We start from the raw sequence: 23,450 nt of genomic DNA, 5'->3' as shown, positions 1-23,450 counted from the left end.
TTCGGCTCCCAAACGGCTTTTCACATATATTTGTTTTAATGAAATCTTACCAATAATAATACAACATTATGAACCAAATCAATTCTTTTTGATAATGAATCATGCAACTATATTAAAATAACTTTTTTAATATAAGGCCAATTGTACCTGGGGCAGCACAGCAGCGCAGTGGTTACCGCGTGTGCAGCACAGTTCTGAGGTCATGAAATCGAACCACCTGTGTGGAGTTTACATGTTCTCCCCGTGCTTGCGTGGGTTTCCTCCGGGAACTCCATTTCCTCCCACATTCCAAAAACATGCATTTCAGATTAATTGGCCTTGCTTAAATTGTCCCTAGGTGTGACTGAGCAAGAGAATTGTCTGTTCCTTTGTGCCCTGCGACAGGCTGGCAACCAGTTCAGGGCTCCATACCCCCGCGACCCTACTGAGGATAAGCGGTGCAGATAATGGAAGGATGTATGAACTTACCTAATTTAAATGCTTAAATTGTTTAAACATAGCAAGCAACACATGACACCACTCATATTGAGCAGTAAGCGTCTTCATGTGTGTGTGTGTGTGTGTGTGTGTGTGTGTGTATGTGTGTGTGTGTGTGTGTGTGTGTGTGTGTGTGAGTGAGAGAGAGAGAGAGAGAGAGAGAGAGAGGGAGAAGAGGAGTATTCAGAAAGAGATGGAGACAAACAGACACTGAAACACAAAGAAAGACATCAGAAAGAGGGGGAGAGTAAGAGAGAAAATGAGACAAAGAGAGAGAGGGATGAAGAGAAAGAGATTGAGAGACAATTCAAGAGAGAATTGCAGAGTTGAAGAGAGAAATAAAGAGAGAGAGAAATAGATCAAGAGAGAAAGAGATGTAAGGAGATAGAAAAATAAGATGAAGAAAGAGGGAACAAGAGAGAATGAAATGAAGAAAGAAGGGAAGAGAGAGAAGGAAAGTGAGTGAAAAGCAGAACGAGACAGAGAAAAAGGCAAAAGAGAGAGAAAGCGTCAGTGAGTGAGAGAGAAAAGAAAGCGATAGAAACAGAGAGTCAGAAAGCGAGGAAGAAAGCGAGAAAGAGATGGAAAGGGAGAGAGAGATATCAAGAAAAAAAAGCAAAAGGAATGAGAAGGAGAGCAAGGGAGCAAGAAAAAGCAAAAACGACGGAGGGAGACATAGAGAGAGTAAGAGCAAGACAAGGAGAGAGAGAGATTAGGTGGAAGCGTTTGAGGAGATGCTCCTTATTTGATGAGAGTCGGCTCTCGTCGTTCACTTCAAAGAACCGGCTTATTGATCCCGACTGTTTGCGAACGACACATGCATGCGTGAGCGTGTGTGATTGTGTGCGTGGTGTGTTCAAACCGTGGGCCGCCTCCGTCCGAGTTAAAACCCATAGACTCGAAGTCTATTTCCCAAATCTGGACTCGAACAGGTCCGTCTCTCCATGTGCTCGTCGGCGGCAAATGGACGCCGAGGTGCTAGCCGCCTCCCCTGTGATGGCGGACGTGAACTGCAACAATAAACTGGCCAACGCCGAGCTGGAAGTGCTCAAGCTGCAGGAGCTCGTCCGCAAATTGGAAAAGCAAAACGAGCAATTGCGCAGTCGAGCCAACGCGGTGAACAATTGTCCCGACGCCAGCCGCCATCACCATCTTCACAACAACCACCTCCATCCCCAGACGAGCTCCACTGCCGCTCGTCCGCCCGCAAGCCTGGAGCTTCTCCCGGCTAAGAGCGAGAGCCAAAGCCCCCGGGAGCCCTTCGCCTATTTTCAAGCCGGTTTTTTGTCTCCCGATGCTGCGGAGAAGGAGGGCGACGCAAACGGAGTGTTGGAGAAGCAGGAGACCGATGGAGGAACAACGCTTCTGGATGAGGTTGACATATTGGACCTTGGCACCGTTCTCACCGATTCGGATTCGGATAGCTGGTAATTCTCTTTTCTAATAACTGTCAACCTCAGCCAATTTCTCACCTTATTAAAAAAATACAATTCCACTTAATAAGTCATTCAATGCCAGACGTTTTTTCTCAAATTGCGAAGCTTTCGGTGCCGGCCAGTTTTTACCATTTTGACTCGTTTTGAAGGCCTACAGAAAATTTAGATGAATAGCTATAAATAAATGTATGATATATCAAAAGGAACTTTGAAATATCGTCCAAAGTATTATTCTAGCTTTTTATCATTATTTTGTAAACAGCAGTTGTTCATTGCTAAGTTTATTTAAAATATTTGTTTACTGAGAAAAACCTTTTTTTGTGAACGGATGAATTTCAAGAGGAACTTTCACTTAACACGGTGCTTTTTGCATTTTGATACCTACAATATCTAATTAATGCTTTCCATAAACAACTCAAGGGCACTTTACTTGAAAAAGCAATGTGTAATTGCAAGAACACTGAACTTATGATGAAGGATGCATGAACTTTTCAGCACCCGATGCTCTTGGCAAATTGATGACACGATCTTGGTCACCATGGCGATCACATTCCCTCGGGCGACCCCATTCCTGAGGACGTGCATGTAACAAACATCCCTCTCTGACCAGACGATGACTTTGGGACTATGTCATCTTTTTAAAAAAAGCTAACTGCCGATATTGGCCCATGTCTTGCAACTTTTACCACAGTGCTTCACTACGCCTTCTTGCCACACGGAAGCACCTAAAACACATTCATTTGTCGGTTATAGGTGGTTTGCTTCATCAATGTGTGGACAAAGATCTGATCTGTTATTGTGGTTCTGCATACTGACACTTACCAATTGTCTTGAGGTCCATCCACTGGATCAACATGTTACTATAAGCATGTCCCGCTCAATGTCGCATCAAAACAAAATTCAATGCACTGATAATTGCAGAGTTGTTTACTCATGATGAAATTCGTTGCCAACACTTTCAATTATCAATTTTAATCAATTTTATTGATTTGTTGTTGCAGGTCTAGTGCCTTGCAATAAAATCTACTTGTAAGAGGGGTCATATGGATTTGTACAAAAACAGACCTTGATTAATAGACATATGATAGCCGATTGATCTGCGGCAGTTTAGCAGGTAAAAAAACCTTTCGCAGCTACAATATATGAGCAAATGTGATGTACTGTGAGAACCAGAACAAACGGTAGACCCAAACGCGTAGCTTTTCAAAAAAGTTCATTGGATAATGAAGGAAGTCAGGTGCAGAGAAACAAGCGCCAGCGGTCCGGTGCTTGCTGGGCAGGAGGAGCAAGGAGCTCACGGGATCGGAGCATGGTCGGAATGCAGAAACAAGTGGATTTGCTGGGCCATGTGCTAAACGGGTCAAGTAGCCGGGGTGGAAGATCGGAGCGTGGTCAATGGGCAAAACAGGTCGAACATCCGGAGTGGTTGGTCGGAACGTGGTCGGTGGGCAAAACGTTTCAAGCAGCCGGAGCAGGATGTCAGAGCGTGGTCGGTGGGCAAAAACGGGTCACTAGCTGGAGCAGCAGATCAGAGCGTGTCGAAGGAAGGGAAAAATCAAGGATCCGGAGACGATCAGGAAATCAGGGACAGACGAGCAGAATACGGATGAGGACGGGACAGACGGGAGCTAGAGTCAAAGTGCTTGCCTTGCCTATGCGGAGGTTCGCTGACGAACTGACAAGGAGTGACTGCAGTACTGAGTTTAAATAGGAGGGGAATCAATCGGGCAACGAGCAGCAGCCAGCACCAAACGATGGGGAAAAGGTGAGGGCAATGAGTAATAATGACATTTACAGTATATATGTAAAACCCGTCAGAAAAATACTTACCTTACCACTAATAGATGCATCGTAAAATATAAATGGGAAGTACACTTTTTATAAAGTATTTTACTTAAAAAATAGGTTGCTTATATTACTAATAACACATATATAATTAAGTACGGGAACTCAACAGTCCTCATAAAGTTTTATTGATACATTTCATTGTGGATGATAATCAATTTCATTCTCTCGGATAAAAGATACTGTCATTGCGTAACGTGAAGAGGGCATTGAGTGCACCTAAATATTCAGATTCAGATTCAGATTCAGATCTACTTTATTGTCATTCTAGTACACGTGTATACAGAACGAAATGTCGATGGATCTGACTCCCACAGTTTCCCTCAGTGTCCTTCAGTGTACAGATATAAATAAAGCTGTATTGTGTTATTTACCATAGTGCCGATAGTGCAAGAAGAGACGCTAACCAGATGTGCAAGATGGGCAGTCAGGTTAACAAGTCAGGTACACAGTACCATTATATTGTAAACAATAACACTGTAAGTAATAACACTGTAAGTAACAATAGTGCAGAGATCAAATGTGCAAGGAGTGGCAAGCTATAAAAAAAACTGCCACTAGTGCAAAAGTCAAATTAGCAGCCGTTTAGATTTAAGTTAACTATATATATACTATACTATAACTATAGTGCAACTATAACTATATGTATACTGATGATTCCTCTGCTAGCATGCACTTTCAGTAAAGGCACGGTAGCCAAGTGAATTATCCGGATTCGGAAGCCGGTGGAGTTCGGTTTTTTTACATCTCGCTGCCAGTGCCGATTACAGCTCATCTGTATTTGATGATTTGAAAAGTGGAGCACATGGATGAACGCAACCATGACACGAGGCAACATTGAATGGTTTGCCTTGCTACCATTCTCCATTTTCAAGACGAGCGATGGAGCCGTGTAGGCGTCTGACTGTGACCTAGTTGCTTTGAATATAGGTCGGAGACTGTTAAGACGCACTTTCACTCAACTCTACACATTTGTGGATTGGCTGATCCGTGTTTTTTGGGTCTATTGGTAAAATGGTTGCCCATAATCAGACAAGTTATTGCTCGGTAACTCGTTAGGGAAAAAACAAAAAACAACAATGTTTTTTTAAAATGGAAATCATGGGAAAAATACCCTTAAAAAACGACCAACAACTAAGACAAAAATCGTAACCGTAAAACAGTGTTTCTCAACTGGTGGGTCAGAATCTTTTCCTTGGAAAAATAATGCTAAGAAAAATAAAAAATGGTCAATTACACTCCTTAACAGTAGATGGTGATACTTCCCTTATCGATCTCTTCTACCTGTTTAACCAACTGGTGGGATTGAGAGGTATCGCATCTCACTTTACTTTTATTTCAGGTAAAATGAGATTGTGACAGATGGTTCCTCAAATGTTCTCTAGTTGACAAATGGTAGTCAGCAGCTACAGGAAGTTGCACATTGCTTTGGTGACATCCAATGGACATGATTAAAACTGCATGTCTTTGTTTCACATAATTTTTCGCTTGTGCTTCTCTCAACTTTGTCTGGCAGCCTTGAATAAATCCATTGGTGAGAGTGACCGGCTCGCAGGCCTTATGTTCGACACCCCCAAGGCCTATTGACAATCTGATCTTCCGAAACATGAGCTTTTTGGCTAGTGATCCCAAGAGCCAAGAAAAGATCCGCAGGTTCGAGAGTGTTCTCCATCCGGGCACCGGTGCTGTGGAATGCTCTTCCCCCTGAGATTCGATCTGTAACCTCAAATGAAATGTTTAAATCTAAGCTTAAAACACACTTCTACTCTATAGCATATGAACAACCTATATTTTATGTTGATAATATGTGTATTATTTGCCCTCATGTAGGTTTTAGATGAGGGGATGGTGTCATAATACTCTGTAGTTGCAATAGTCTTTGATCTGTGCAGCCCTTTGAGACTCTTTGTGATTAAGGGCTATACAAATAAAGACTTGACTTGACTTGGCGACACACCATCCTACTCAAATTACATGGCGAGACCCAAAAACAAGAAAAAAAATCTACTTTTGAAATTGAGTAAATAAAATGATTGTGCAGTTTAAACCAGAGAGAGTAGAATATATTAACGTTTTTTTTAAAAGACAAAATAAAAAGCAAAACCAAAACAACCTCAAATATTAATTTTCCCTTTAATGCTTAATTGGCTGCACATCAGTAGCTTGGTCTTCAAGATAATGAAATCCATATCTCATACATTTTCAATTGTACACTATATCTAAATGTTCCACATTTATACAGTCACTGAACACCTCCCAAAGCGCTTTCCAATGTGCTTCACACTTGCCCATTCATACACACACTCACATACTAATAGCAGCGTCAGACATGCAAGGCAATTACCTGCTTATCGGGGGCATTAGGGATTCAGTGTCTTGCCCAAGGACACTTTGACACATAACACAGAGGAGGTGGGAATCGAACCTGCAACCTCTTGATCCCAAGTCAACTGACATTTATTTGCTATTATCACCATTAACTGTTGAAAAGTGTAATTGCCATTTTTCTCTTAGCTGTTTGCCATGGCAATTGTCTGCAACCAATTGATAACGAGTCTGTGACTTACTTTTGGGTTACAACCCACCAGTTGAGAAACACCGGTTTAGATATCATCAATTCAACATTTTTAAAGAGTAAAGTTCACCCTCCTCTTGTGTAAGTTGTCTGGTAACCCGCTCCATGGTAGAGGGTCATTGGTGACCCGAGTCTTAAATTAGCCATAGGTTATTCTGTTACTTTAGATGAGAATAGAATAGAATATACCTTTATTGTCATTGTTACAAAATGGGTTAACATATTGTGACAACGAAATTGGGCATGACACTCCAGTTTTACACACTCACAGTGAGGTATGAGCCAAGAAGATAAAGGAACAGTGAAGATAAGGTTATAAAACAAGGGGGATAAGGCTATAGTTATAATTTACATGGTTTTTACACAAGAAATGTCGACATGTGGGATGTTACATACAGTTGTTATCGTGATACCGTTGGTATCGTAAGGGTTGTGCAATATTGCATTTGGTGCAAAAGTCATCATAGTGACTTTTGGGGGTATTACAACACATCTGCCAATTTGTATTCATTTTTTTTTCATTTTCAAGGTAGCTTCCGGAACTTCAAACACATTGTACTTACTGACGCCATCTTCTGGCTGAAATCATCATTGCATCCTCTGTCAAGCTGCTTGTCTGCCGCGTGCACGCACCTGTCTCTCTTAGACGCCCTCAACTAAACTATTCATTTTTTGGGTTCGATTATTATTTAGACTGTATTTGAAACAGTGCTTTTCTAATTCTCACCATTTTCATCCTTGAATCAATGAAAACAACCAGCACGCACGCAAAATCACTTTCTACCAAACGGCCAAAGTCAAGAAGCCTTGATGCTATAAACACATCTTTTTACGTATTCAAAATCCAAATCGAGTCAGTGGCGACTGACACAAGAGGAGAGTTAATCTGATGTGATATTTTGTTTTTTTCGAGCTGTTAAAGAAGCGACAACTCAATTATTTTAATCAATTGATGGACAATAAAAAGCCCCACCGGAAAATGACCGAATAACAGTGTTTATACGCTGTAGCCCAATAAAAAGGTCTGACATTTCGTAAAAGCCATTGTCAGTTCCGGCAATAAAACGTCTAAATGTCTGTGTGTGTCAGGCTTTACGCGAGCAGCAAATCCAAGACGCAGGGTGGGGACGACAGCGCCGGCCTCAGTCCTCTGGAGTGGTGCAGGCAGGTCCTGGACCACCCCGGACCGGAAGTGGAACTGGCGAAGATGACGTTGTGCCACAGATTGGATCAAGGTAACCATCGCATTGACTGCTTGACCTCTTGGATTAGTGCTCACATGTGGACAGCTGTTGCTCTGGCTTCGGACATGTGATGCTAAGCTGCGACACATGTTGCGCTGGATCCGCCACGTGCGCTAATGAAAATTTTGCAAAGAACGTAATTAGAAATACTTGCTCAGTCTGAGATCAAGCGGAAACTAATTAAAATCTTTGGTCGGCAACCACCGGCCCATACAGAAAGAAAAAAAATTGCTTTATTCTACGTACACCTTCTAAATTTGTGTATCCATCCATTTTCTTTCATCCTAAAAACGCTTAAAGTTGGGGTGCGCATTACATGGAGGTTTCACAGTACTATATTACAGTGATTGAGCAATGATTGGTCAGTCGACAAATACTGCTGACCTTATGTAGGCATTTTTCTAGCTTTAATTTAGAATTTTTTTAGGACTGAAACAAATTATTCTAGGTATCAGTTAACGAATTTGCCTCTAGGTGATGCTTGTGCTCCACCATAAATATTTTTTCTCTGAAGGATGCTAGAATTGCCTACACTGATAAAAAAACTTGAATTATGTTATTACTTTGAGTTCTTTGAGTTCTGATGTAAATTTCTAATCCCAAGAAAATGGATTCAATGAACCAGACCGATTGAAATAGAATACACAATTTATTATCACAGAGAATCAATGATTGGAAAAAAGGGGAGGGGAAGGCGCCAAAGATTGTGTGAGTTACTAGCACAAAAAGAATGTTTCCCGCTATAATGGAACAGTAGCGCCTACCGAAAGGCAACAGGTCAAAGAGATGGTGGCTGGGGTGGGAATTGTCTTTTATAATGTTAATGGCTCTGCTACGGCATTACAAGCCGGCAATGGCCTTTTAACTGGGCAGAGACAGCCAATGATCTTTTTGGCTGTGTTGATTACTCTCTGCATTATTATTTTTTTTTTGTCCGCTGCTGTGCTCCCAGCATACCACATGGTAATGCTGTATGACACAACACTTTCCACTGTGGCTTGGGTAGAAGGACACCAGCAGCCTCTGTTCCATGTTGTTCCTCCTGAAAACCCCTTTTGGAAGTGGAGTTGCTGCTGGGCCTTCCCTACCACAGCCCTGGTGTTGGCAGACCAGGAGAAGTCGTCGGAGATGTGCACACCCAGGAGTTGGAAGGAGTGCACCATCTCCATACAGTCTCCGTTTATAATGAGTGGGGCTTGGTTTGTACTTGACATACTGAAGTCAAGAATGACTTCCTTGGTTTTTGTGGTCTTGTGTATTAGTTCATTCTTCGAACACCACGTAGTCAGCATCTCCACCTCTTTCCATCAACGACATCTCATCCTCATTAGAGACGAGTCCCACAAAGGTTGTGTCGTCAGCGAACTTCACAATCGTGTTCGTTGGGTGGGTGGTTGAACAGTCCCAGGTAAAGAAGGTGAACAGTAGAGGGCTCAGCACACATCCTTGATGGAATCGGATCATCAGTGTCAGGGTGGAATTGTAATTATGCATTGTCAATTATTTTTAACATATTTTCTGGTCTATAGGGCACACTTCTGGATTCATGACAACATTTTTGGTTTTTAGATGCGCCTTGTAGTCCAAAAAACACAGTATTTAATGAAACATGGTGCAGTCGTGCTGCAATATTTTGATACTAACCTGAAAGATTCAACAAAGCCTCTAGATTGTCCTAAACTTCCAAAAGACCATTAATGCTTTGTGAAATGCTAATGATATGGCAGCATAATGTTTGATAGAATTATGTACGCTTTGAATAGGCCTCCTTGTATTTTACAATAGTAAAGCCCACGTACATATTCAATCCCCGCTTATCTGAGGATCACTTCGGAAAAAAAAATCTGGTCATCGGTTGTCATAATCTATCCCTCATCTACATGTACAACATCACTAGCGGTATGTTTGCAGAAGATTAATATTGGACTTACTGCCAACAGGATAATCAATCCGTCATGCTACTGCGGTTGACCTTTTTTGCTATGTTTTTTGTGTCCAGCCAAGAGGTGGCGAGGGGTCTCACCCGTCCGACCGTTTAGCGGCTTGTCCACACTAAGCTGCCCCGTCCTGCCTTACTCCAAACCTACTTCAACATTCGAGACCACAGGTACGAATAACAGTTGAATGTAACGCAAACCAAATAGCACCTGAAAATACACCGACTTAAGTGAATACATTTTTGTTTTTTGGAGGGTTATTTTTGAAATTCTGGATTAAAGCGCCAGGGAAAACACGTTTTTAAATGTATGGATGATTTTTGATTCATCTCAAAAATATAAGCATTATTGTAACGCTGTTAAATATTTCATATTTTAAACTCTGTAGCAGATAAAACATAATTTCTGAAACACTTAAAAGGTTGTATGTGATTTTTTCAAAAGTTAATGATTGATATTATTATTAATCTTTAACTCATTCAATGCCAGATGTTTTTCTCGAATTGGGAGAGCTGGTGAAAGTCACCTTTGGAGACAATGGGAGAAAGATTCTTTGGACTAAACCGAAACAGGGCACTATGAAATGTGTATTAGTGCAAGGATTACAGACGTTTATTAGATAGATAGATAGATAGATAGATAGATAGATAGATAGATAGATAGATAGATAGATAGATAGATAGATAGATAGATAGATAGATAGATAGATAGATAGATAGATAGATAGATAGATAGATAGATAGATAGATAGATAGGTAGGTAGGTAGGTAGGTAGGTAGGTAGGTAGGTAGGTAGGTAGGTAGGTAGGTAGGTAGGTACTTTATTCATCCCCGTAGGGAAATTCACACTTGTATTTTTCAATGTATTTTTCAGTCCAAAATTTTGATTACAAAATGGCGTTTGAATGCATTAGCCAATAGCAGAAGAGTCATAAATTATTCAAAAGAGCTCATAAATGCCTTTTATAAGAATTGAATTTCATCCGTAATTTTCCAGTTAAATCGCAAATCTAGAAAGTGGTGTGCCACGCTCCTCTGGATTTGCGTTTTATCCTCACTGGGATTAAAATGTTACCCTTTTCCCTTCCAAGCTTTGCCGCTGTTGCCGTCATCATCTGGTGCATCTCCCTCACTCAAGCCAAGCCTCAGCCTGGACAGAGCCCCCACCTTCCTGTCTAACTCTATCTTGCACAGTAAGACACATTCCGTTACATGCAAATCCTACATAATGTTGTTGGGATGTAAAAAACATTTCTTTTTCAAAAGGATGAAAAACACTTTTATTCCCCAAAAATTAAGTCTAGCTGACATTTTCTTTGTGATGACATATTTAGAAAACAGAGAATAACTACAAGTACGTACAGTGGCGGTTCTACACTAAATCACTCCCTGCGCGAAACCACCTCCAAGTATCATCATCGACTTAATTCTCATAAGCAATCTGCTTCCCTATTTTATAATTTATGCTGATGACAGCAACGCGAGTGAGCCGTTCCTGAGACATGGTTGACCTCAGAGTCAGATCCATCCATCCAGTATCTGCACTGCTTATTCCCGGTAGTGTGGCACGGGTGCTGTAGCCCATCCCAGCTATTTATGGGTAGTGGGTAGGGAACACACTGAACTGGTTGCCAGCTAGTTGTAGGGAACACTGAGACGGACAACTCACTTACTCATACACACCCAGGGACAATTTGGACCAGCCAATTAATACAAAATACAAAACCGCTTTTCGGCGCACATTAATTTTAATTGTTTTTTTAATTTTTGGGAAGATCTCTGCCCTCCCTGTATAAGAGTAAAAACTTTATTTATTCACTTCCAACAAGCAATTAGGTTAGTAACTTAATTACTCTATAGTAAAAATACCTAGTTACCAAGGAAAGTAACTATTTCTGTTACTATTAAAAAAAGTTTAATGTCAAAGAATGAAAGAATAAAGAGCAACAGACGGAAATGAAATTTTTGTGTGTTCCAACTCAGATTACTAAATGTTAGTATAACTTGCAGTCATTGTTTCAATTTGGGATAAAACTTGAGAGTCTTACCTTTAAAAATAAACCAAAACCGTCCACATTCTCCAAATGGTTCAAGAACAGCATTTATTTTACTTTTTGTACATCTTGGATTGGAATTTTAGGTGAATTTTACAAGAACGCTGAGGGGTTAATCCCCCCAAAATGCATATTGACTAATCACAAAAGAAAAAAAGTGTCCAGGAGGAAACCGGCTGTTGATCGGTGGAGAAACAGCTCCCTTAGTTATCTTTCTAGAGCAGGCTAATAGAGCCGTTTCGTTTGCGCACGTCACTGCATTCGATAATGTCAACAGCACTGGTGGATCACACTTTTCAGTACTCAGCCCTTATTTGCTTTTTCTTTCTTTAGAACTTTTTATATTCATAATCGCTATCTAAGTATATATTTGAATTTTGAATTCTGAAAAGACGCGAGGTAAACACCTCAGAGGAGAGCGGAAAACCGTTTTATTTAAAGTAACGCACTGCTTTTTACCATCAGTAACGGTAATAGCGTTGTAATGGCAGAAAAAAATATTAGATACATTACTCCGTTACTAATTAAATAACTTTACCTTACAACGTTATTTATAATGGCGTTATTACCAAAACCGATGACAAAAAAGACAAATCAATTCAAAATCCACAAAGCAATAAACCAGCGAAAACCGAATCGCAAAGTAGTATGGGATTACTGTAATTGCGTGTATAATAGACAGATATTGACCGGTGCATTTTAGATGCTGGTCGGCGGCACGCAACCATCAGCCCTCAGTCTTCCCAAGACAGCGAGGTAGGTGTTTCGGAGTTGGAGGACGACACAATTTCTATGGGGTACAAACTGCAAGACATGACGGACGTAGAGGTCATGGCTCGCCTTCAGGAAGAAAGTGAGTCGCCCTGTTTTACTGCAAATCAACTCATTGTTTCACTTGATTTTAATTGAAAATATTGCTCCTCCAGGTCTGCGTCAAGACTACGCATCTACCTCAGCGACAGTCAGTCGTCGCTGCTCCAGCTTTTCTTTGAGCTCGCTCCGGCGCAGCAACGCCGATCTAGAGGAGGACGATGAAGAGGATGAGGACGAAGGTTATGACCAACTCCCTCCTCCTCAGCCGCGGCTCTTCCGAACGGGTTCGGTGCAACGGGGCGGCCTGTCCCACTCACACACCTTCTCAAGCTTCAGAGACTGCAGGCGCAGCTCCACCGCCTCCACCTTCTCCCTCGGGGGCCTGGCCCCCTACACAGGCCCAGCCGCTTTAAGCGGGGAAACCCACGCAACATACAGGAAAAGTGCAGGTAGTCTCAGCTTCATTCCTTCGCTCTGAACTTGGGCTGCAACTAACGACTATCTTAATAGTCAACTAGTCACAGACTATTGAAACGATTTGTCGAATAATCAAATTATTTTTCTTCTTCTTGGCTTCAGCATGAAGTTGCTTTAACAATGTGGCTGATAATAAACACAAATAAATATGGGTGCCTTGATAAATCCAGAATTACCTTGGTTATCTCAGTTAATGGGGGGCAGAACCCTCCGCAAAACATGAAAATCCACGAAGTAGCGACGCCCCTTTATAAAAGCCCCCAAGGGTCAAACTTACCTCGAGTTGACATTCTCTTGGCTGAGAATACAACGGTAACTAAATAAGAATTATAGATCTACAAATAAAAAAGAGAACACAGATATGCTGTTAAATTAATGGTCTTTATAGTTATTATACAAAAGTACAACAAAACTGGAGGGCTTCTCCTTTCAGTGTAAGAAAGCGATTTAGAGAGCAGCTGGCGTGCAGCATGCCGGCATTAGGTATCCTGGAATTGAACTACATGGGCTCAGCCAACTTCACCAGAGAAATGCTCGCAGCATACAGTGCAGGTAGTCTCAGCTTCATTCCTCTCGATCAAGACTATTCTAACAGTGGACTAGTCACAGACTACAATTGCTGTTAATAGAGGGCAGGCGTGGGTTGTTACATGGCCGAAGCAGTAGGCCACACCTGCAGCACCTCTATTGCGTTCTCTCCCGAAGTCACTTTAGTTCCCTCTCGGACCCAATATTAATCAAAGGAGCACCCACTGGCAATTACCATTTCGCGATCTTCTGACTTTCCTCAGAGTCTGATTCATTGATAAATTTCTTGTCAATGTAACGGGCCACTGAAACACTAACTGTTGCTGTAGCCGTGCCTCGCTGATAAGTTTAGGGTGGGCACATTGACTTGTGCGCCCGCCCACCCCTGACAGCATACACCAGCCTATCACTGTTGCTCACACGGACAGTCACGCCCACCCAATGCACACACATACACAATCTGCCCCAATGATAACACTTGCTGTGTGCTGTCTAGTGCAGAACACGTTACTATAATTACTATAATACAATAAAGACAGTTCAATTCAAAATCTGCGAAGCATCAAAACCACTAAAGGTAAACCGCGATACAGCGAGGGATTACTGTACACCCTTTATTGAACATAGTGAAGATTTGTACAAAAATAAAATAACAACACCCTATCTAAAACCAATAAAGAACAATGCTTGATAAAAAGAGACACACATCTATAAATAAACCTCTGCCCATTTTTTGGGGAGAGCCAAATAAATAATACATTAAAACCTAGCGCATTCAGTGCTCAACTGCAATGTGTATAACAAAGGAACTTATGGTAACTGTAACTATTCTCAACAGTTAGACTACAAACGGACTTCAGAATGCATGCATTTGATTCCAAATAGGTTTGTCTGATGCAGTCTCAAGCTCTCTTTAATAAGCAAAATATTCTTATATTAAATGGACAATGCATGACATTAAACTTGTATTGGCTTGAATGTTTCCCGAAAATTACCAAGGCGAGTCAGACTTTTTGCTTCATTCAACCGTCCGACGTGCTTTCTCTCTACATGTTCTTTGCAAGTAGTCATTTTATCCGCCGTAAAATGCTCCCGAACTTCAGAGGTTTATGTGAATTTTTGTTAACCCTCAAGACAGAGACTCTCTTGCGCATGAGCAAACCTCAGCAGATATTATTATTATGTAAAATGCCTTACTCTGGTGTGTTTGGCGCGACCATCGACAATGGAATTCATTGTCGACTATTTCTATTTTCTATTTTGATTATCGATAATTGTTGCAGCTCTACTTTGAATAGAAAATTATAGATTAGATTTTGCTGAGATTTTTGTGATCTGAGTTTATTTGAGCATATACCTGAACTGTAAACTTATATTATTTTGCTTTTGTCTTTGCATGGTCGTATAGACATTAGACTGCGGAGAAGCATGCCCAACCTGATGCGTGCCCCGAGCATGCCGAGTGTTCCCAGTATTCCGAGCGTTCCCAGTATGCAATGCCTGGCATCCCCAGTCAACCCCTCGTCTCATGGCCCTTCCTCCCTGCCAACCATGTCCTCCCTGCGCAGCAGCCTCAGCTTTGACTCCTCAAGCAGCCTCGCACGCCTCCAGTCCTCCAGTAAGACCTTACTGCTCCCGTGTGAGCTTTGCCATAATCAGCGATATCCTGTTATTGATAACAGATTATTATCTAAGTGTATTAGCGTAGCTTTTGGATTTTTGATCCCTGTACTTTTGTATGCTTAGCATTAGGCATGGGCTGATAGGAGAGTCTAAATATATCACAATGCCATTACAGTATTACAAATGAAAGCCTGTGGTTTTCTGCAATAATGCAGTGAAAGGGACAGTGTGTATTACTTGACAACTAGATGACGCTGCATTGTGCAGTGAAACCGAAAAAAAGGGCTAAAAACAACCAAGATGAATACAAACGACAGAGACATCAAAATGACCAAACCACACCTTTTTCTTCCTTTTTTTAAAGTATTTGGGTACCCATAGCAGAAAGATGGCTAATAATTATTTCAGCTCCCGCTAGGTGAGTCTCATGTTTTTTTAAAAAAATGCAATTTTTTCGACCTTTGCTGATTTCAATAAATGCACATTTATATGATAGTTCATGTATTTTTGATTATCTGTTAAATCCATATTGTTTTTTTTTTTATTACCGAGAATTAAGTTTATTTTTACAACTTCAAAGTGCTAAATAATACACACTGTCCCTCTAAGAGTCTTTTGTCCGAGCCCAGTGCTTTTTCTGTATTTGGACCAAGATTTCAGTCTTCCATAAATGTAGGATAATTTGAGCATTTGTTCAATTGAGACCATTTTCAATAAAAGGGAATCAAAACAATTGCGTATCCCTCAAAAGAAAATGATTATTAGCCTGTGTTATTAGCCTATTAGTAATCAATCTCTCTTTAAACTGTAGAAGCAAATATTTCGACAGACAAGTATTTTGGAAATACATGTTTATAAGATAAGCAAAATATACGAACTATTAGTTAAATTATTCTATTATTTTCCTGAATAAAGTTTTTTTTAACACTTGGAAGTACAAAAGATTGTCCTTTACTTATTTAGGACAAGATAATATGGGATTCTTACAATATGATTGCATTGAGCAAGATATCACAACGTCATCCGGATTTCAAAATAATTGCTTTAAACGTAAAAAAAAATGCATTTTTTTTTTACCCATTTGGTATAATTCATTTTGTTTGAATCAAAACATTTACTTTGTATGTTTTATATTTACATATTTTTAAACACATAGGGAGGACTGACTTTTCTTCCTCAATGTGTCTGTTTAACTTATGGGTTACAGGACGCGACGGAGTAAAGCAGTTCCGCTGTGTTTTGGATAACAATTAAAACAATAAAACCCGGATGTTCTCGTACAGAACAAAGTTTTGATGGTTTCACAAGTGTGCTTTCAAAATGGCTAAGAATCGTTTATACACCGGAGGGGCAGAAGACAGTGGGCCATGACAAAAACAAAACAGTGAAAGATTCCAAAAATCCCAGTCCACACCAGTTTTTTTGCTAAGAATGAATCCTGCAGGTGTTTTGATAAGACTCCCTCCAACAGTAAAACACCACTTGAAAACAAGAACAGGTGATTAAAACAAGAATTTCTAAAGCCCTTAGTTCCAAAAAGTCTTAAAGGACTGCAGAGGCCACAATTATTACATTGTCTGATCTGAAACCTGCATGATTGAAAAAAATTAAAAGGTTACAGCTTAAAACTCCTACAATCATGACTATATATATATATATGCAGTGATACATTTCAATATTAAAATACAAATCACAGTCTAGAAAAACAGTGTTCCATCCACTGGTTAACTATTTTAGGACCATCCCTGGTTGGCACCCGCACAATTACACATTTGAGATCCATGCATGATTTTGTATACTACCAACAGACTCTTAAAATCACATTTTAAGCTAACAGGGAGACAATGCAGGTTAGCTAAAATCGGGGCAATGTGATCAAACTTTCTTGTCTTAGTTAAATGCTGAAGGCTCTTGATTCTGGACTTTGGGAGACCGGAGAGTGATTGAAAGGTACACATTTAAAAATAGGTCACTTATTGCTCCCCTCTGTTAAGAGCTTTTAAGTTGTTCTCAGAAAAAAAGAGGTGGTCTTAATCGGTAACACACAGTATTGGCAAAATTTATAACCTTGAATTATGGATGGTTGTAAATCTTGCTATAGTCCCATCATACCAACATGGACTACGTATTTTTTGTCTACTTAGAGGTACTGTATATGATCTTTTATATGAACATAACTTGAGATGGTTTTTTGTTCAGGGTGGTCCTGCTTAGCTTTGCATTGGTTATATTTTCATCCATTTCTGAACTGACAGACCAAATATTCTCAGCATATTTTAGCTCGATTTTATAACAACCACATCCTTGTGTGCAACAGTTCCATCCCCTGGCCAGCTGAGTCAACGGGTGCAGAGCGTTGGCAACTTCCCCGCTGCTCCTCGTCACCCGTTAAAAGCCACGGCCTATGTCAGTCCTACCGTCCTGCAGGGACCGTCTGTCTTGTCCACCTCCACCAGCCTACAATCCATCCATGTCTGCGCGTCGCCCCTCAAGCCCACCGCCAGCTCTGTAAAGATTCCCGCTGCACCTGTCCAATCCGCCATTCCTCGCAGCTCCCTCCCTCGACCCGCCTCTTTTGTGAGCTTTGGTGGAGCACCACGCTCAAGTAAACTTGCGCAACCCACCCGTAGGTAAGAACAACACATTTTTAGGAAGTTTGGTTTTCCACTCTTCAGTCTGCTCCAAAAGCCTTAGGCACATTGGGACATTGAATATCTCAGAAACGACGTGAGATATAAAAACACATCCGGTAAATTCAGAAAATTTTACATTTAATGTTCAAGAATTGTTCAAGAACTGTTGGCTACACGACACATCTAGCCAATAGTCAAATTGTTGCCAAAAAAGTCCCACCTTTGCATTGTCAATGGTTGCAACAGTTTCTGTTATTTGTGCTTTACTGGTTTGTGCTATGTCTAAGGGCCCGGTCACACAGCCGTTTACGTCTGTATCGCGGGTCAAATTTTGCGTTTTTTTTTGCCCGTGGTTGCCCGCGATGGAAAATGCGCAAAATTGGCCAACCCGCTGTTCATCGGTGGTATGCCCGCAAAACAGACGCCGGCGACTGTTCCGCTTCCTCATCGCGTCATTTCCGCGTCATTTTCTCGTGTGGACCACGGGTATAAAAGCTCCCGAGCCGGTGTTGTGCCCAAATCCGACTCCTACGCAAAATCCATGTCCACCCCTTGACGTCTCGAGCACAACTGACGTCGGCGTTTGACCGTCACACGCGTAACACGCTAATTTCACGTAATAACACCGCGATACAGGCGCAGAACATGCTATGACCGTGCTCCACCCACGATTACCCGCTGAAATTTCCCATCCTACCCATGTGTAACCACGCCCTGGTCGCCTCCAGAGCACGTCGTTCCGCGTCATTTCCGCGTCATTACCTCGTGTGCCGCCCGCGGTTAACACGTGCTCAAAGTTTTGAGCAGCTCAAAACTTTTTCGCGCGGCCAACCACGTGTGAATTTCCGACCGCGAGTAAAGCACTGCTGTATCTCGTCTATATGGCGGTCTCAAAGCGTCCAACAGCACCCAACAGCGTCTGCTTCACAGCCAGAATTTTCTGGCCGTGATTCAGCCTCGATACGCCGTGAAAGGCTGTGTACCCGTGCTCTAAAATATTGAGCAGCGCAAAACTTTTTCGCACTGCCAACCGCGCGTCAATTTCCGACCGCGTGTTAACCACTGCTCTATCTCGTCTGTATGGCGATCTCAAAGCGTCCAATAGCGTCCGCTTCACAGGCAGAAATTTCTGGCCGTGATTCAGCCGCAAACGGCTGTGTGACGGGCCCTGAGAAAGCTGTCTTTGGACCATTCTTGAAAAAGCAACAGTCAATGGTGAGACGTACCTCGACATGCTGGAAAACTGGTTAATAGATAAATTGAGTGAGAACGAGTCTAGGGGCTTCATTTTTCAACTGGATGGGGCGCCACCACACTGCAGCCTCGTGGTTAAACAGTTTCTGAACACAACACTGGCAAGACAGATAGATTGGGCAGAATGATCACAGTCTCATGTCCGGCCACACTATGATTTTTTTTGGTGGGGATTTGTAAAAGTATTGGCCTATGTGCCCCCTATCCTAGGAGACGTGGACGAGCTGAAGGCACGAACAACAGAAACTGTTACAACCATTGAGAAATGCAATATTGGGTCTGGTTTGGCAAATATTTGAATGTCGACTTATTGTGTGTCATGTGACCAATTTTGTTCACATTTAACATCTTTGGACATTCCATGTAAATATTGAAATTACAAGTGTTCAAGATTAAGCAGATGTGTTTTAATATATTTAATACTTTCCAAGATATGAATGTCAAATTGTGCCCAAGACTTTTGGAACTCTTTGTATATTGGCAACTATAGCTTGGAAAAAATCTTCTTTCGATACCTTAATAATGACAACAGTGAAGCAAAGTTTAAAGGTGGGATGCGTCGTTTAAGGTGTTTTTATAAAGTTGAAAATATAATATATTTTTTATTGGGTATGTGTTAACAATGCCCAACTGTGTTGAAAGAGTATTTTGTTTTCCACCGCGCCTATGTGCCTTTATCTTTCTTTTAGCTACGCTGTTCGGGACGCGCAACACACTAGTTAGAAGGATGGGGAGGAGAGGGGGTGGGAGGTTCGAGAGTGACTTTATGCTCGTCATCACAGTCCTTTGTTAGGGTTATCCTGAAAATGGTAAAAGTAAGAAAAGGCCTTTTTCAAATACAGTACAAACGCCAACCCAAACGCCCCGTCCCCCCCCACAAAAAAAAACCCAAAGAATAAAGAAGAGTTTATTAGTACTTGAGGAATAAGCCGACTGAGGCTGCGATCATGACTTTTAGCCAGGAGATAGCGGCACAGAGTAGCAAGATTTCTACCACCGTTAACCCATTGTTCATTGCATTCATTTAAAAAAAAAATTACAATCGTTTTGTGTTTTTACAGACTCTTAAATAGTGCAGCATTTTTCAATCGGAAATCGCATATACTGTATATCATGTATTATATTCCATAACAAATCCCCTTCTCAATGATTATCATTACTTTCTTCTTATGTTGCTCTTCATTGCAGTTTGTTGACACCCCCAAAGAGCCTCACACCTTTGAGTACCCTGAGGGATTCCAGCTGGAAAGATGGCTGCTATTAACGTTCCAACAGGTATCGTCATAACAATGCTAATATTACTTCATGTAATAAACAGGGTTACGCTGTAACAGCATTTATGAAGCTGCCACCCGAAAAAGGATGACTGTTTTTTTCTTCTCTCTTAAATAAACGGATCCAGCAGGCTGGATCGTAATAATAGAGCAGGGGTGGAAAACCTGGGGTCAAAATTTGATAACTAGACCATTAAAAAAACGTAAAAAAAAAAAAAAAAAAAAGAAGGAATGATTAAAAGAAAATATGTTCAAAAACTTAAAATTGGCAATGCCTTGCAAAGGTATTGGCCCCTAAGACCTTTTTTGACATATTGCCATTTTCAGGGTTTAAACTCATTTATAAAAAACTTAAAATATTCCCTAAGAATCAACAAGTGAGATATAATCGTGAAAAGAAAAAAAAATAATTCTACATTTTGTATTGTGCTAACAAATAAAAATTTTAAAAGTAAGCATTGCAAAAATATTGCCCCCCTTTAAGTTAATACTTTATGCAACCTCCTTTTGCTGTGATCACAGCCACAAGCAGTTTTGGGGTATGTCTCTATATGTTTTGCACTTCATGAAACAGAAATATTTTGCTATTTTTCTTTAAGTTCCTTAAAGTTTGATGGTGATTGTTTGTGCACAACATTTTTCAGATCTTTCCACAAATGCTCTTTAGGATTCAGGTCTGGACTTTGGCTTGGCCATTCTAACGCATTTATGATTTTGGTTGTAAACCACTCGATTGCACATTTTGCTTTATGTTTAGGGGCAAGAAAGGCCCGTTGGAAGGTGAACCTGTGGCCCATTCTCAGGTCCCTTGCAGACTCTAAATATTTTTGGCCAGAATCGCCCTTTATTTGGCTCCATCCATCTTCTCATTAACTCTAACGATCTTCCCAATTGCTGCTAAAGAAAAGCAACGCTAGAGCATGATGCTGCCACCACCATGTTTCACAGTTGAGGTGCTATTTTTAGGGTGACGTGCAGTGTTAGTCTTACACCAAACGTTACGCTTTGCATTCAGCCAAAAAAGTTACATTTCAGTATTGTGTGACAAGGTCACCGTGTTCCACATGATATCTGTGTCTTTCATGTGACTTCTTGCAAATGCCTAACAGGACTTTTTAATAGTACTCTTTCAGAAAGGACTTTCTTCTTGCCACCCTTCCATAAAGGGCATATGTACGCAGAGTATTGACTAATACAGTGGAACCTTGGTTTTTTGAACGCCTCTCAGTTCGAACAAATCGGTTCTTGACCAAAATTTCGAGAGATTCTTGCTTCACTTTTCGTTCAAAAAATCGGAGTTCGAACGCTGGTACGCTAGGGGCGATGCTGAGGGGCGTACAGGTGTAGAATGCCCCCACCCCTCATGAAGAACTGTTGTCACGTGAGCGCGCACTTCTTTTTGCTTTCGTTTTTAATATCGGTGAACGGAGTGTTTTAACCCCTAATTATGCCTCGGAAGAAGGTCGGCGCAAGCAGCAAAGTTGCTACAGGTGAAAAAAGAAGGGTAGTGCGTACAACTATTGCATTTAAGAAAGAAATAATAGCAAAATATGAAGAAGGTGTGCGAGTTTCCTTTCTTTCGAGGGACTAGAGCATAGCTTCTGCAGACCACCACAAAGGTAAGAAATCCTATTCATAAATCTTTTCTTTATCCTTTAACCGCTCACCACTTGTTGTGGAGACCCCAGTGCTAAATGACGTGTAAACGACCTGATTTTTTTATTTTTACACGTTCATGTTAGCGTAATCTTTCGTACAGAAGATTACGCTAACGTGAACGTACGATTAGCCTGGGTTAGCTTCATGTTTACGTTCATGGTAAGCCTTCAAGGATTTGGAACGGATTAAAATGATTTTGCATTACTTTTAATGGCAAAAACGATTTTCGGTGATTGACCAAATCGGTTTTCGAACAGGGTTCTGGAACGGATTATGGTCGCGAACCGAGGTTCCACTGTAGTTGTCTTGTGCACAGATGTCCCACCTCAGCTGTGTCTGCTTACAGGTCATCCAATGTAATCAAGGGTCTCTTGGTTGCTTCTCTAAATAGTTTTTCTACTTGTTTAAGCCGAAGGTTTATGACTTATAGTTGTCTTATGCACAGATTGCCCACCTCAGCTGTATATACCTTTTGGTTGCTTCTCTGATTAGTTTCGTCCTTGTTTTGGATGAAGGTTTAGAGCAGGGGTCGGGAACCTTTATGACCCAAAGAGCCACCGGAGTGTTCTGATCTAAAATGTCTAGTTTCGCAGACCTCTGAGCACATGCATTTAAACTGAGACTTAATGACACACAGGTTAGTCATTTAGGGTTGGCATTCATTCAGAAGTCATAAGGGAACTTTTGGAGTCAGTTGGCTGAGCTGAGAGAATATGGGGCCAATATTTTTACAACACTTATTTTTCAGTTTTTTTCGCCGTAAATTTAACTTAAAAAAAAACACTTGAAATCATTTGGTTCCACTCTGCGATTGTGTCTCACATGTTGTCGATTCTTAAGAAATGTTTTCCGTTTTTCCCTTTTTTCAAGTTTGAAACCTGAAATGTGGCAATATGACAACTAGTTCTTAGAGATGGGTCGCTACTTTCGCCAGGCGCTGTATTTGATGACGGGAATTTTTGTCTTCGTACATTTAATTAGGATTGTATTTAATCTAAAAAAGGCATCTAATCAGGAGAAAGGTTACCCACCTCTGTTCTAGACACTTGCAATATTATATTAACCAGTTGTTTAATGTTAATTCTTTACTACTTCGAGTGTGTGTGTTGATTGGACGTCTGCAAGTTGCAAAATATAAGTCACGCTTTTGTACATGCGTTTTTCAGACATCTTTCAATTTTTTGTCACTGTGGTTTCCAAATTGATGAAAACTGTTTGGCTACATCCTGTGCCTGTTGGAAGTGGTATCACATTCATCGTATACATATCACTTCTATCTACTGCCCACTTTTTGCAGCACTTTTATCAAAATTATGTGAATGTTTTAAATTGTTTTATCTGTTTGGCGGCGTAATTGATGACCGTTTTTGGTGTGAATTTGTTGGCGTTTTTGTTTTTAAAAATATTTTACTCAACGTAACAGGACGCTGCATTAATATTGCACATAATCTCTGATGGGTTCACTATGTGTATGTATGATGAGGCTTTTAAGGAGACTGTGATTTTTTAGGTGAAATAAAAGGTTTTGAAAACATTGTGTTTTTCTCTATTTGACCAAAAACCACAAACTATTTGAATACAGTATGTAAAAATTGTATTGTTTTTGGTATGATTTATGTTTG

General features: G+C 40.8%; 1 protein-coding gene across 2 annotated transcripts; it reads left to right on the top strand.

Moving 5' to 3' along the window:
• Positions 1-1,310: 1,310 nt before the first annotated feature.
• slain1a (SLAIN family member 1a) lies at positions 1,311-22,133 on the top strand. Of its 2 annotated transcripts, XM_088353312.1 has the most exons (9): positions 1,311-1,904; positions 7,423-7,568; positions 9,577-9,684; positions 10,605-10,706; positions 12,271-12,420; positions 12,494-12,829; positions 14,794-15,003; positions 17,326-17,638; positions 20,084-22,133. In XM_088353312.1, exons 1-9 carry the CDS (start codon positions 1,441-1,443, stop codon positions 20,157-20,159), a joined length of 1,905 nt encoding a protein of 634 aa, XP_088209438.1. In that variant the 5' UTR covers positions 1,311-1,440; the 3' UTR covers positions 20,160-22,133. The 2 variants fall into 2 exon arrangements, with proteins under 2 accessions (XP_088209438.1, XP_088209439.1); XM_088353313.1 differs by lacking the exon at positions 14,794-15,003.
• The last annotated feature ends 1,317 nt before the right edge of the window (positions 22,134-23,450 follow it).

This window comes from Urocampus carinirostris, chromosome 14, assembly GCF_059441175.1.
Source record: "Urocampus carinirostris isolate Australia breed hairy pipefish chromosome 14, RoL_Ucar_1.0, whole genome shotgun sequence".
NCBI lineage: Eukaryota > Metazoa > Chordata > Actinopteri > Syngnathiformes > Syngnathidae > Urocampus > Urocampus carinirostris.
The sequence above is the reverse complement of the archived record's forward strand: the minus strand, read 5'-3'. Positions and strand labels throughout refer to the sequence as shown.